Source organism: Syngnathus typhle, unplaced genomic scaffold (assembly GCF_033458585.1).
Source record: "Syngnathus typhle isolate RoL2023-S1 ecotype Sweden unplaced genomic scaffold, RoL_Styp_1.0 HiC_scaffold_82, whole genome shotgun sequence".
In the NCBI taxonomy this organism is placed as follows: domain Eukaryota; kingdom Metazoa; phylum Chordata; class Actinopteri; order Syngnathiformes; family Syngnathidae; genus Syngnathus; species Syngnathus typhle.
In genome coordinates this window covers 158,079-173,553 of record NW_026871988.1, presented here as the reverse complement: position 1 = coordinate 173,553, position 15,475 = coordinate 158,079, and the positions used below count along the sequence as shown (strand labels likewise).

At 44.9% G+C, this 15,475-nt stretch overlaps 2 protein-coding genes across 9 annotated transcripts; one reads left to right on the top strand and one right to left on the bottom strand.

Moving 5' to 3' along the window:
* Positions 1 to 201: 201 nt before the first annotated feature.
* LOC133148399 (upstream stimulatory factor 2-like) lies at positions 202 to 3,486 on the bottom strand. The gene is made up of 7 exons (XM_061271483.1): positions 3,470 to 3,486; positions 2,961 to 3,007; positions 2,492 to 2,598; positions 1,466 to 1,552; positions 1,160 to 1,322; positions 662 to 749; positions 202 to 443 (listed from the first exon to the last, which is right to left on the bottom strand). The coding sequence occupies exons 1-7, from the start codon at positions 3,484 to 3,486 to the stop codon at positions 242 to 244; spliced, it is 711 nt and encodes a 236-aa protein (XP_061127467.1). The 3' UTR covers positions 202 to 241.
* On the top strand, positions 3,215 to 7,203 carry LOC133148398 (H-2 class I histocompatibility antigen, D-D alpha chain-like). Of its 8 annotated transcripts, none has more exons than XM_061271479.1 (10): positions 3,215 to 3,456; positions 3,600 to 3,746; positions 4,210 to 4,272; positions 4,776 to 5,039; positions 5,165 to 5,443; positions 5,570 to 5,869; positions 5,993 to 6,103; positions 6,220 to 6,259; positions 6,578 to 6,623; positions 6,717 to 7,203. In XM_061271479.1, exons 4-9 carry the CDS (start codon positions 4,802 to 4,804, stop codon positions 6,594 to 6,596), a joined length of 987 nt encoding a protein of 328 aa, XP_061127463.1. In that variant the 5' UTR covers positions 3,215 to 3,456; positions 3,600 to 3,746; positions 4,210 to 4,272; positions 4,776 to 4,801; the 3' UTR covers positions 6,597 to 6,623; positions 6,717 to 7,203. The 8 variants fall into 8 exon arrangements, with proteins under 8 accessions (XP_061127463.1, XP_061127464.1, XP_061127462.1 ...); XM_061271480.1 differs by having other exon boundaries at positions 4,210 to 4,308; XM_061271478.1 differs by having other exon boundaries at positions 3,600 to 4,111.
* The last annotated feature ends 8,272 nt before the right edge of the window (positions 7,204 to 15,475 follow it).

Here is a 15,475-nt window from a genome sequence, read left to right as displayed (position 1 = left end):
TCTCAATAAATATGCACCTGATGAGGCCAGAGTCAGACTTCCATTCGACCATCGCTGTAAGCACAGCTATGAATGGACTCTCCACTTGCAGGTGTCTAAAAGGACTTGCTTGTCTCCTGTGTGGTTCTTGCAAAATAAGTTAGAGTGAGCACCACCCTAACAACGACAACCAGAGATTACTAAAGATTAGTGACACTCACCAAATGCACGCCAATATCCCGTTAAGAATGCAACATTTTGGTTAAATGCCATGCAATAACACAACTGTATACACCTCAGGGACAAACACATCACACCTCAGTACGATTACAGTATTGTGTTGTTTTGTAAACAACGGGGCTGACACTGAGGGGAGGGAATCGCAGCAGCATTGGTTCGAATGTGAAAGTTCTCCTCGCCAGTTTGTGCTGCCATGCTGCAACATCTCGCTTCCACCAACGTCTCTGGGGATGGCCGGTAAGTAGGACACAGTGTGGTTTTCAGATTTTTGATCATTTAATAAGGAACGCTATTGTTCCGCTCTTGCACTTTTTTTCTTTTTTTTTGGAACAAAATAAAACTTCATGGGGAGTTTGATTGAAATCCTTTTAAAATGTAGGATTCAGAACGGCTTTGTGTAGAAGAGGGAGTTTTTTTTTTTTTTCTGACATCGTGTACTCACCCTGGGTAAGTGTGTGTGCGCGGTGCGATGCTCCGTTGAGTTGCGGACCGCAGCACATCAAGAGGGGTCATCATTACGTAGAACTGACCTGGACACAAGCAATAAAAGCTTAATTGTTAGTATTATTACTCGACATTTTTTATTCGGTTCGAAGACCATATAAAGCAGTGCTTCTCAATTATTTTCTGTTACGCCCCCCCCCTTAGCAAGAAGAAAACTATTCGCGCCCCCCCCCCCCCTCCCCACCGTGACTATCCTAACTTGTCTTGTAAGTCGTAAAATGTTGCACTGTCGCAAACGTCACAGAAGTAAAAATGAGAGCGCCACTGCCCCCTGCTGGGAAGATGCGCAATTACACTTTATTCTAGTACTGCAAAAAAAAAAGCCTGTTCCCCAGGGTCACACGCGCCCCCCCCAGGTATAGCACGGCGCCCCCCAAGGGGGGCGCGCCCCACTATTTGAGAAGCACTGATATAAAGTGAAAGTATGTAAACAAACCTGCCCCCTGTGTGATTGTGGGTTCAGAGGTCGTTTGCACCGACACTGCTGTGGCTCTCCCGTCGGTGACAGCGGCGGCGGGAAAGTAGGCAAAACGTGTCTCTCCTGCTACCGTCTCCCCGACAGGACTGCCCACGTTACTGAAAGGGTTCTGGATCACAGCCTGGATGGTAAAGAATGAATCCATCAAAAAAAAAAAAAAAAAAAATCAATCACTGTTGAAACCACCATCATCGTATGTTTTGCTTTGTTCTTAAAATCAAATTAAAATGTCGCCGATTCAGTAATATTTACATGTTCACGCACCTGAGGTGCTCCTGCAAATGCTGCGGCGGAGACGACGCTAACAGCAGCAGTGGCGTCGGAGGATGGATCAATGTTGTCGTCTGTCACCTGGACGACACGATAGGTTACCTTGAGAGAGAGCAGGAACAGTGTTGGAATCATACTAGAACGGAAACAACACCTACCGTATTTTCCGCACTATCAGGCGCACTTAAGAACTTACATTTTACTCAAAAAAACACAGTGCGCCTTATAATGCAGAGCGCCTTATATATGGATCAATTGATGAATTTGTTGATCCATACTGGTTGTACACAGTACTCTGCCAAAATGTTTCAGTACGTTTTAGTACGATTAGTAGATTACAAGGTCGCATTGCTTCCCACCATTACGGCAACCGTGGTCAGGGGGCGTCACTAAATAGCTGTTATACCCGTGAGGCTGTTTCATTTCAAAATAGTATGCTCCGTTAATGTTTCCAGTAAATACACGGATTGATATGGAAGGGAAACAGAGGTAAGCAGTACCAATGTGTTAGATCGAACTTTAGTCAGTTCCGATCGTTTTATAGGAGATCGTTTAAGAAACGCGATTGTTTACACTTTGCTGAGGCTCATGGGAGATTGCGAGCTGAGGCTCATGGGAGTTTGCGGGTGGCTAATGCTATCATGATAGTTGCTATACACACCAGACTATTTCATGTCAAAATAGGCTGCTCTGTTAATATTTCGAGTAAATCTACGGATCGATATGGAGGGGAAACATAGGTAAGCAGTACCGACGTTAGCTCAAACTTTAGTCAGTTCTGATCATTTTATAGGAGATTGTTTGAGAAACGTGATTATTCACAGAGGGCTCATTGGTTATTGGCTAGTGGATGCATACGGCAACCCTAGTCAACCTCAGTTTGTTGCAGTATAGCTTCTATTTTATGCGCCTTTTAATCCGGTGCGCCCTATATATGAAATAATTTCCAAAATAAAAAATTCAATGCCTTATAATCCAGTGCGCCTTTTGGTGCGAAAAATAGGGTAATTAAGTCTTTACCTGACCGCCATTATTGTCTGTGCAAAACTGGTACTGGACATTGTGGTCAGAGAACGCAGCCTGTTGGACAGCAGAAATGGTCCCAGCTGACTGATCCTCTACTTCCCCTGTAAATAAAGCAAACCAAAATTGGGCACATATGAGCCAGTTAAGTATTGCACAAGTATGTCACATAATGTTAAATATTAGAACATAACAAATATCCTAGAATATTCTAGAAGCAGCTCCGTTTTGCTCCTCTTATTTATTGTGTTATTTGTTTATTTATTATTTATTTATTTATTTATTTATTTATTGTTTGTGCCTTCTTGTTTTATTTTGTGTCGTTTACTTGTATGTCTATCGCGTACTATGTCTCGTCACCGTGGGATAGAGGAAACGTAATTTCGATTTATTTGTGTGTCTTGATATGTGAAGAGATTGACAATAAAGCAGACTTTGACTTTAGACTATGAAATAAATATCAGACCTTCTTCCTGTAACTGCTCAATGTCGTCGGGTTCCTGTTTGTCGTGACTGCAAAAAAGTGAAGACGTTATTTTGTCCAAAGAATAACCAAATAAAGTTGATCAGCGCTTGTCGCGGGTGAGCGGCGCCGCCGTGTGGTCACATGAGCAAACTACATGTTAAGACAAAAAATAATAAAGTACAGTGCCGCACTGCATTAAGTAAAATAAAACAAACGTAACTTAAAATGTAAAACCTGAATACATGCTAAAGGCTAAGTAGACCTGTAGTATCGCTGATGTTATTTTATCGCGAGAACAGAAAATGACTAGAGAGAGAGCAAGGAACTAGCAGCTAACAAGAAACGGACATGTGGAAATAAAAGAGTTGAAGTTAAACAAAGACTGTTTTATTGAGGAACACAACATTTTGGCGACGAGGAAACGGTTTACCACGAACCCAGAAGCAAGAAAGGACGACTAGGATTCTACGTCCATACTGGAAGAAAAAAAAAAAAGGTGAGACGACAACTGTATCGTGTTGACCATGTCGAACGGCGATGGTGCCGGAGCCGCGCTGGGACACGCTGCACCTGAACCCAGGTACGCCCAACTGAACGCGCCTGCTGCGTTGAACCTTGGGGCATCTGATTTATTCACAGAATATAGCCTGTGGAAGGACTCCTACGGTTTTTTCGAAGTTGCCAGTGGAACTATTAATGCACCAGACTTAGTGAGGAGGGCCACATTACTGCATTGCATTGGAGCACCTACGCAAAGAATTTTTGCCAATCTACCTGGAAGCAAAAGTACGTATGCACAGACTGTTGCTGCTCTAGACTCGTATTTCACACCACGAAGAAATGTAGTCCTGGAGAGACACAAGTTTAGACAGAGAGCTCAGTGTACTGATGAGTCAGTAGATGCTTTTGTGAATGCGTTAAGAGAATTGGCGAAATCATGTGACTTTGGTGCACTGGAGGACGATATGACAGATAAGAGATCAAATAGTGGAAAATGTGCAATGAGAAAGCTGCGTGACAAACTGCTTCAGGAAGATGGACTGAGTTTAGATAGAGCATTGTCAACTGCAAGAGCTTTTGAAGCAGCACAGGCAGAATCTAAACTTTTCAGACACATTTGAGGAACGGGAGGGACTTCCTGACGAGAACCGGTACATTGTCCTTTCTCTCTCCCTCCACACATGCTCTTTCTTACACACTCTCTCCATTTTCCTGCCCTCCTCACGGGTTTTCCTCCATCTGCGTGCAGAACTTCCCAAGGTGTTTCTCCTGCAGAAGACGCCTTCCTCACCGGTCACCTGCCACGCCACAGGTTTCTACCCCAAGACATCGTCCCTCTTTTGGCGATGTAAACCTGCATGAATATGCATTTGATTAATTATGGAAAAGCTAATGTACAGTAATGAAATGTTCGACAGTCGAGTCTTTGCAATTACTGATGAACATTTCACGGTAACGGCAATCAAGTTGTATCTTTCAGAAAAAAAACATTGTATAGCCTCCTGAATAGACAATATATGATCAATTACGCTATTGGAATTGTTTTTGGCAAATTGAAGATGGCAAAAGTTATGCAATTATATTTCTTTCACAAGTGGATTTAAATCGCTGATGAGGGACATCCCGCTGGAACAATTGTCAATTCACTGACAGGTTTGAGCGAAAGAATGCGCTTGGATAAACATCAACTCCGACATGTCAAGTGCTGCAATGTCCCAGCTGCAGACAAAGTCATTGAAAATATGAATTGCACAAGATTGCCCAATGTAAAAGCAGAGCAAGATCATGTGTGTCATTTTTGTTTTTGTCTTTCAGTCATTCACACGTTCAATTATTTTAAGATGGGCTCTCAAGTTGCAACGCTACCAGAGTACTTGGTGATGGCCTATGTTGATGGCGTTCAGATTCTGCAGTTTGACAGCTACCACAGGGAAACGAAAGCAATACATGACTGGGTGAACAAAATCACAGAAGATGATCCGCACTTCTGGAAGAGAGAGACGGAGTTCAATATTGGGAATGAGCAGGTCATGAAAGTCAACATTGAAACCGCTAAAAAGCGCTTCAACCAAACTGGAGGTTTGTTTACGCCAGCTCGTAAAATTCATTTCATGTGCTGGTACGCTTCATGACTAATAAACAGACGTGTCACTGGTGGCTCCTCTCCGATTACCGTCACTGAATCTTGTGTGCGATCCTTTCAGGTGTTCACATGATTCAAGTGATGAGAGGCTGTGAATGGGATGATGAGACGGGTGAGGTTGATGGTTGGCAGCACATCCGTTACAACGGAGAAGACTTCCTATCATTTGAGGCGAAGACGATGACATGGATTGCAGCAAATCCACAAGCTTTCATCACCAAATTGAAATTGGACCAAATAGACGTGTTGAATGAAGCCAGGAAGAATATACTCATTGAGGAGTGTCCTTTTGAGTTGAAGAAACATGTGAGCAACGGGAGGGACTACCTGACGAGAACCGGTACGTTGCCTTCTTACGTCTTCTCTCAACCTCACACACACACTTTCTGTTTTTCCTTTCTTCCCGAGCTCTTCATCTGTCGTGCTCTTCTTACGTGTTTCCGTCCATCTATGAACCTGCGTGCAGAGCTTCCCAAGGTGTTTCTCCTGCAGAAGACGCCTTCCTCTCCGGTCACCTGCCACGCCACGGGTTTCTACCCCAAAACATCATTCCTCTTTTGGAGGAAGAACAGCGAGGAGATCCACAAGGACGTTGAGATGGGGGAGACCCTCCCCAATCACGATGGAACCTTCCAGACCTCGGTCCACCTGAAAGTGGAGGTGACGCCCGCCGCGGAGCAGGAGTACGAATGCGTGTTCCGGCTAGCCGGCGTCTCAGATGACATCGTCATCAAGCTGGACGCCGGAAGCATCCTGAGCAACCAGGGTGAGCGTTTGTCACGGCTCAGACACGTCCCATTGGCTGTCGGGCTCCCGTGACGGCTCGGTGTCACGACAACAGTCGTTCACGTGTCTCTCTTCATTGCACACGCTTTGCCTTGTGCAAAAGAGCAAGACTGGAAGAATGCGGTGGCCATCGCCATCCCGTTGGTGGTCCTCGCTCTGGTGGCGGTGGTGGCGGCGGCGATGGTCCTTGCCAAGCGTCTCAAATCCAAACAAGGTGAGCGACAAATGTTTTCTCCGTCAGGAACATCCAAAGAGAACATTGTTTGCTTCGCGTCGTTTGTGACCATTCCTAATCGCTTCTTGCTTCTCTTTTATTCATATACTCTCAAGCCGAAAAGAAAAGAAGAAGAAGAAGAAGAAGGACAATTAAGTAAGTCAAATGTTTTCTGCTTCCTTTGAGCCACAATAACAAGGCAGCCATGTCAAGGTTTGATTCAAAGCTTAAGAGTCAATGAGGAGTCGCGTCGAAAAATGTCAGCTGGGTTCTGTGACAATGTTCACACGTTTGTTGATGTCAAGGCCATTGTTGTGCAAAAAAAGTACACTATTGCCCTGAGATACGAGCCAAATATGTTCAGCAACCACACTTGCAAATGCTTTTTTTTTCCGTTGAAAGGAATGGACATGACATTCTTCATCAAAATTGTTGTGTGTAATTTAACGTTCCGTCATGTTTGCGCTCTTTTAGCTGTTTCCACCTACTGTGAGTCATGAGAGGCAGTTGCTGTCACCTGGTGAGTTAGCTCATGCTTATTACACGTGGTCTTTGGCTTCTGGAGGTGGGTTAGGAAACATTTGGAAACACTATTTTGCTCCTCTTTCTTCAGGTGTTGGAATTCTTTCAGAGGACTTTCTCATCGCGCCGCACTGCATCGATAGACATTCTCATGAAGGTTCGTGAGTAGGTCCTGCAGGATCTGGTGAGGCGTTTTGACCGAACCGTGCTGCTGATCACCAACAACCTGAAGACTATCGAGGCCGATCAGATTGCGGTGATAGGCGCGGGCGGCGTTCGGGAGCGAGGAACCCACCGCTAGCTGATGGAAAAGAATGGCATGTAGTCTCAACTGAAAGAGAAGTTCGCCATCGCTGGAAGCTAACGCCTTCAGAAGCACTGACATGCATTTACAACCTGGATTTATCCATGAAGTTTTTTTCTTAAAAAAATGAATTCACGTGTACTCAATGTATCACAGACTCAAAAGAAAATGTCATTAATTTCCAGTTTGTAGTAAAGGGAAATGTACTTTCGGCAGTTTGCAAACACATTTGATTAAGGCTGCGTTAGACACATATAAAGTCAAAGTCAAAGTCTGCTTTATTGTCAATCCCTTCATATGTCAAGACACACAAAGAAACCGAAATTCCGTTTCCTCGATCCCACGGTGATGAGACATAGTACACGATAGACATACAAGTAGACGACACAAAATAAAAACAAGAAGGCACAAATAATAAATAATATGAGTGATGAATAAATAATAAACAAATAACCCAATAAATAAGAGGAGCAAAACTGAGCCAGTGTGCATACAGCAGACAGTAAGCATAGCGCCAAGTACAGGACGCTACGCAGAAAGGGGGAGCGAGTTCAGGATCCTAACAGCCTGGAGTATGAAGCTGTTGGTGAGTCTGGTGGTGCGGGAGCGCAGGCTCCTGTACCTCTTCCCAGAGGGCAGATGATCAAACAAAGAGTCATATCAATATAATTTCTAGTAGTAGTGTGGTCGATTAATAAGTGGAAAGGGATGTGCAGACTACATGAATTTGTTTTCTTCAAAGTATTGTGGAACAGGATGTCCAGACAGGGAGGACATCTCAAGGCCGATGGGGAACGCGAATAACAACTCGTCGTGGTCCAGACACCTGTGCTGAGCAGGGGAAAACCCAAACGAGGAGGAGCTGGCCATCAACCATCGACCAATCACCACACAATATTTTGCATGCTTGAATATTCATATTATGTTTCTTTAAAACTGGGCAACCCAGAAGAATGTGTTGTCTTTTGATGGTCACAGAAGGCACACAAGTTTTTTGTGTTAAGGACCCGAGACCCAGGCGCCTGTATTAGCTTGCTTTGTCAGGATTACACAATTGGTCAATTCGGCCTAATTGATCTACTGGTCTTCTCTTTGACCGAACGAACTCGCAAAATTGTTAGGTGCGACATTGTGTGGATTTGGACATAACAACTCTTGTGTTAAGTGTTGATCGCAATTTGGAGTCAGATCAATAACTAAAATCCGTAGCCTAACGCATTGAAAGGATTCAATGGGGGGAAAAAAAGGTTCAAATAGTTGCAAGTTGCATCCTTTTTCTTTGGGAGGCGGTTCCAAGCCTTCCAGTTCAGCCCTTTCGTGATTCCACGCCCCGCGCACCACTAGTACCACGGCCCCACGTCAGATTCGGATCCAAAGTATGCAACTCGCAAAGAAGATTTCAACCTTGCCTCCTGAATTAATATTCAGGAGACAAGGTTCAAATCAGGCAATATATGTTCAATAACTTTATTGGAATTGTTCTTTTTCTTTTTTTTTTTGCAGATTAAAAAGAATGGCAACATTTTTTAGTTTTTCACAAGTGGATTTAAATGGCCGATGAGGGGCATTGAACTCCAACATGTCAAGTGCTGCAATGTTCCAACTGCAGACAGAATAATAGAAAATATGAACTGTTTTTGTCTTTCAGACATTAACCCGCTCAATTATTCTCCAAAGAATAACGTAAAGCTCGAAACTAGCATCAAATAAAGTTGATCAGAGCTTGTCGCGGGTGAGAGGCGCCGCCGTGTGGTCACATAAGCAAACTACATGTTAAGATAAAAATAAAGTACAGTGCCGCACTGCACTATAGTGCAATAAAATTAAGTAAAATAAAACAAATGTAACTTAAAATGTAAAACCTGAACACATGATAAAAGCTAACTAAACCCAAACGTTGAGTTTGAGTCTTAAGTTCGAACTGGTACGTCTTCTTGAAATGACCTTAATACCTTCGTTTTGACGTCTTGCAGTAGCCGCAATGTTACACAGTTGCTAAATTCGAAAAATAGGACAAAAATGAATTCAATGATCGCTTGGGTGTAGAAATGAAACATTGCCGAAGCAGGAGTAAAACAACTCTGATAGAAAGCAAGTAAAAGTGTCAAACAGCTTAAAGATATAAAGAAAAGCGTTTGCAAAGAGTCTAAACCATATGTGTGTCAAACTCAAGGCCCGCGAGATCATTTTATATTATTGTTACTAATGGCCCGACGATATGAAGCGATGATAACACAATAAACTACAGATCCCATAATGCAGTGCTTTCGCTGCCTTGCTGAGCGTTTTTCCGCGGCAATCAGGACAAGTGCTTGTTGCTGCAAGTTATTGCGAAGCTAGCCCCTCATGATGCCGAAGAGAAAAGTTGATTCTGAAAACAAAGCCTTTAAAAAGGTTGAGTATATGTTTACTGACATTGCCGGTAAGCCCGTTTGTCTCATGTGTGGCGCTAATGTGGCTGTATTGAAAGATTTTAATCTAAGACGGCACTATGAAACAAAACATCTGGATAACCTGAAAGACCTGAATGCAGAGCAGAATGACAGAAGGTAGAAGAGTTAAAGAAAAGGTAAAGAAGAAGCTGATATTCCAGCAGACGTTTTTCACCCGTTCAAAATCACAAAGTGAAGCTGCTGTGAAAGCGAATTTTATCGTGGCAGAGAAGATCGCCAAAGCAGGTTGTTATTGCTGAAAAGCACAAATTGGTGGAGAAGAAAGATCTCAGCAACCTCAACGATAGGGGTGTAAATCGCGGGTTTTGTCACGATACGATATAATATCGATATAAAGAACTACGATACGATATTTGCCGATATCTTAAAGCCTGCTGCGATTCATTCACGATATATCGCGATCATAGTGCTCTACGATCGATGTATACATTTTTTTTAAATAAAAACTATAGAACAATATCCTGATTTAGAACAATTCATACGCAAAATCAACAAGGTACTGCAAACTCTTTATTTAGGAAATTACAAGAGTATTGTAGTATACAAATTGCTTACTTTAACACTGAACTTTGATGTCGTGTTTAAATGTGCGGCGAGATTTGTGCTCCCTGAATATTTGATCACCGCATGGCAGGATTTACAAACTGCACTTGTCTTGTTCGTTGAGCCATCTTTTCTTTGGAATCCAAAGTGCTTCCAAACGAATGACTTGAAGCCTAAAGGGGAGCCAATTTCCTCGTCTTTTTGGACACTAGCCATAGCACCAGCCCAGGAGCCGCGTACTAGTTGTCGACTCCCCTTTCACGTGCAGCAACGCCGCGCACTGCTCCCTGCTCCCGGAAAGAGGAAGCAAGCAACAATGAACTGGATTTCAAAATAAAGTCGCGTCTAATGTCCGAGGTCAAACACGGCGATATAAATCGATGTTTACCTTTAGCATCGATGCCAATAAATCGTAGAGCATTATATGGATTAATCGATGTGTATCGATGTATCGTTACACCCCTACTCAACGACCGTCTGCAGCTGGAGGTGAGCAAGCTGAGGGAGGAAACTCCACACAGGTAGGGCCAGAGGTGGAATCGAACCAGCACCCACCTAACTGTGAGGCGGACGTGCTACCCAGCGCCCCACCGAGCCGCCCTTAGGATCCATCCGTTGCATAGTTTCTTTGAACCATTGCAAAGAGTGAGTTTTTTTTTATTTTTTTTTTTATGTGTATTTACAAAGGAACCTTTGTTTGACTTTGAAGAAACCTCTATGCAGTTTCTTTGATAAGTGCAATCAGGCATTGGTGTAATGCATGACACTGAGTCTTTCCTGGATCAGCAGAAGCAAGCTCGAGATGGCGACCCCAGAAAACATTCCTCAAGGTGCAAACAACGCCCTCTCCCAGGAGGTGGAAGATCTCCGCAAGCTCAACGACCTTCTGGGCATTTACGTCGACGACGCCCGTTCCCGGGAAGTGGGGAACGCCGGCTTGCGTTTGCGCATCACTGAATCCGAAACAGAGGTGTCCCGGCAGCTGACGGGCCTGAAGGCCGTTTTCGAGACGGAGCTGGCGGATGCCCGTGCGACTCTGGACTCTGAGGCCAAAGAGCGTGCACATCTGGAGCTGGAGGTGAGCAAGCTGAGGGAGGAAATCAAGGAGCTGAAAGCAAGGTGAGGCCCGGCCATTTTATCAAAAATATGCCAACAACAAAATGGATGCTGGATATTAGTGCTGACATAATTGCTTTGCTGCTGGGGCCACACCCCAAGGAAAATCCTCCTCGTGACTAATTGCAGCTCAACATTGGACTTCCAGTTAACCATCCCATAGTCCAGGGGCGGGCAAACTTTTTGACTTGCGGGCCGAATTGGGTTCTAAACTTTGACCGGGGGGCCGAACCAGGAGCAGATGGATGTAGTGTTTGTGTGTAAAGGTCATATAAATGACATGTAAAGGTCATTGCATAAAAGCTTTTTACTTTTAGCATGGATTTTTTGAAAACAAATGCATTTATTAACAGCATTAAAAAAATATTTCACCAAAAAACTACTATCAGTGATTCTTATTAAATACGACATTGTTATGATGTATAACATTTTCCATCACTTCAGCGCCTGCAGGTCAGATTTATGAAATATGTTTATCTAATGAGGCAACATCACATCCAACGGCAAACATTCTGACCAAATACATCATCTTGAAGAATCAGTGAAAGAATACATCTAAATAAAGAAATCAATAGTATTGTTGGTTTCCCTTTTTTGCCAGTGCATCATAGTCTGGAGTAAAATTGGTTGTGGCAATTCTTCGGATAGAGCCGAGGTGTCGGTCCGTTAACCTAGATCTGTGACTGGCTTTGTTGACGTTCATGTGGCTGAACGTCACGTCGCGTACGTCGAGCCAAATTGGCCACTCTCTTTTAAACACTCGGCACTGTGTCCACCTTGCTTTTTCTTGGGCGACTCATTTTAATAGAAGGATTCCAGGGGAAGGTTTGTGGGTGGCTTTAGCGTAAAACTGTATCTGAAAACTCAGCACGCGAATTACGAGAATATTGACGTCACAGCCTACACTCAAAATTCGGCACTGATAGATGAAATGACTACGTACTACTGAGTACGCACATGTACTTGTGAGTGTGCACCGAGCTTTCTGACGGCTCCCGGGAGTAAATGCGCGGGCGGGCGGGCGCTTCCCCATCTACTGGGGAAACATAGTGATTGTAGGGAAAATGACCCCCCCAAACATTTATAATACAATTTATTCAGGTTTGGCGGGCCGGATTAAACGGCCCCGTGGGCCGGATGTGGCCCGCGGGCCGTAGTTTGCCCATGTCTGCCATAGTCGCATATCAACATAAATAGCACATTTGACTGCGTCCATCCATTTTCCATATTCCCAGTTTATTACACGATTATCATCACTATCGCTTATTTTTAATTCATGAGAATAAAGCTGAGTCATTCTCACGTCTCACGTAGGAGTTGCGCAAGGTCAAACGCCGGCACGAGTCTCGCATGGTGGAGTTTGAAAACGCCCCCCAGGAAGATTATGAAAGTAAACTGCCCGACGCCTTGATGAAGATGAGAAGCCAGCATGAACTTCAAATTAAACTCTACCTTCAAAAAGAGGTAACCATTTATCATTTGGACCTTAGAATCTGTCTCAGCTGCAAAAGTTTAAAAGTCTGTTGACACTAGCTTGCAGCCCGTGATGCAAAAGTGAAAGATCTGGAGGAGGCTCTGTCTCCAAAGAGGGGACACCATGCGTAGCCTCCTCGGGGAGAAAGACCGAGAAATGGCCGACATGCGGGAGCGGATGAACCAGCAGCTGGATGAGTATCAGGAGCTAATGGAGTTGGAAAACGCCCTCCAGGCAGATTATGTAAGCAAACTGCCCGACGCCTTGATGAAGATGCGAAGCCAGCATGAACTTCAAATTAAACTCTACCTTCAAAAAGAGGTAACCATTTATCATTTGGACCTTAGAATCTGTCTCAGCCGCAAAAGTTTAAAAAGTCTGTGTTGACACTAGCTTGCAGCCCGTGATGCAAAAGTGAAAGATCTGGAGGAGGCTCTGTCTCCAAAGAGGGGACACCATGTGTAGCATCCTCAGGGAGAAAGACCGAGAAATGGCCGACATGCGGGAGCGGATGCACCAGCAGCTGGAGGAGTATCAGGAGCTAATGGAGTTGGAAAACGCCCCCCAGGAAGATTATGAACGCAAACTACCCGACGCCTTGATGAAGATGCGAAGCCAGCATGAACTTCAAATTAAACTCTACATTCAAAAAGAGGTAACCATTTATCATTTGGACCTTAGAATCTGTCTCATCTGCAAAAGTCTAAAAAGTCTGTGTTGACACTAGCTTGCAGCCCGTGATGCAAAAGTGAAAGATCTGGAGGAGGCTCTGTCTCCAAAGAGGGGACACCATGTGTAGCCTCCTCGGGGAGAAAGACCGAGAAATGGCCGACATGCGGGAGCGGATGCACCAGCAGCTAGATGACTATCAGGAGCTAATGGAGTTGGAAAACGCCCTCTAGTACAATTATGAAAGCAAACTGCCCGACGCCTTGACGAAGATGCGAAGCCAGCATGAACTTCAAATTAAACTCTACATTCAAAAAGAGGTAACCATTTATCATTTGGACCTTAGAATCTGTCTCAGCTGCAAAAGTCTAAAAATCTGTGTTGACACTAGCTTGCAGCCCGTGATGCAAAAGTGAAAGATCCGGAGGAGGCTCTGTCTCCAAAGAGGGTACACCATGCGTAGCCTCCTCGGGGAGAAAGACCGAGAAATGGCCGACATGCGGGAGCGGATGAACCAGCAGCTGGACAAGTATCAGGAGCTAATGGAGTTGGAAAACGCCCTCCAGGCAGATTATGTAAGCAAACTGCCCGACGCCTTGATGAAGATGCGAAGCCAGCATGAACTTCAAATTAAACTCTACCTTCAAAAAGAGGTAACCATTTATCATTTGGACCTTAGAATCTGTCTCAGCCGCAAAAGTTTAAAAAGTCTGTGTATACACTAGCTTGCAGCCCGTGATGCAAAAGTGAAAGATCTGGAGGAGGCTCTGTCTCCAAAGAGGGGACACCATGTGTAGCATCCTCGGGGAGAAAGACCGAGAAATGGCCGACATGCGGGAGCGGATGCACCAGCAGCTGGAGGAGTATCAGGAGCTAATGGAGTTGGAAAACGCCTCCAGGAAGATTATGAACGCAAACTGCCCGACGCCTTGATGAAGATGCGAAGCCAGCATGAACTTCAAATTAAACTCTACATTCAAAAAGAGATAACCATTTATCATTTGGACCTTAGAATCTGTCTCAGCTGCAAAAGTCTAAAAAGTCTGTGTTGACACTAGCTTGCAGCCCGTGATGCAAAAGTGAAAGATCTGGAGGAGGCTCTGTCTCCAAAGAGGGGACACCATGTGTAGCATCCTCGGGGAGAAAGACCGAGAAATGGCCGACATGCGGGAGCGGATGCACCAGCAGCTGGAGGAGTATCAGGAGCTAATGGAGTTGGAAAACGCCCCCCAGGAAGATTATGAACGCAAACTGCCCGACGCCTTGATGAAGTTGCGAAGCCAGCATGAACTTCAAATTAAACTCTACATTCAAAAAGAGGTAACCATTTATCATTTTGACCTTAGAATCTGTCTCAGCTGCAAAAGTTTAAAAAGTCTGTGTTGACACCAGCTTGCAGCCCGTGATGCAAAAGTGAAAGATCTGGAGGAGGCTCTGTCTCCAAAGAGAGACCTCTTCGGGGAGAAAGACCGAGAAATGGTCGACATGAGGGAGCGGTTAGAGCAGAAGCTGGATAAGTATCAGGAGCTAATGGATTTCAAGCTAGCGTTGGATCTGGAGATAAGTGCCTACAGGAGCTGGATGAGTATCAGGAGCTAATGGATGTCAAGCTAGCGCTGGATATGGAGATAATTGCCTACAGGTAGGTGCTTGACAGCGAGGAGGAGAGGTGTGTGTGGCTTACAAACATACCACAAATTTTCCTCTCATAGCAATTAATGTCTCCACGTTTGTCCGCACGGTACGCTCGACCACGTCGGCCAGCGGGAAGAGGAAGCGTCCCAACGACACGGACAGCGAGGCTTCGAGCTTCGCCGGAAGCGCTGTGACTCGTACTCCCATCACCCAGCAGGCCTCTGCTAGCGGGCAGGTCACCGTGGATGAGGTGGAGCAGGACGGCAAATATGTCCGACTCAGCAATAAAGGAGATGAGGTCAGTGGATGTGTCACAGTGGAACATCGCACATCTTACAAAATTTACACATTTTCCAGTAACGACTAACCTGTTGAGAACAATTTCAGCTGCACGGCACACGAGGAGCTCCAGCAGACCCGGATCCGACTGGAGTCCCTTTCGCACCCTAACCCTAACTCTAACAGGACGCCACTCAGAAGGGGAAGGAGTTCAGGACCCCAACAGCCTGGAGATCACAAACTCCGCCAGTGGCGAGCAGTGCTTGCATCCCACTACAGAGTCCCGGCACCATTCATCACGGATGTAGGCGCGCATTCCACCTTCTCGCGATGTTCCCCCTCGTACAATGGCCCGGTCCGCCCGCTAGCCGCTCCAG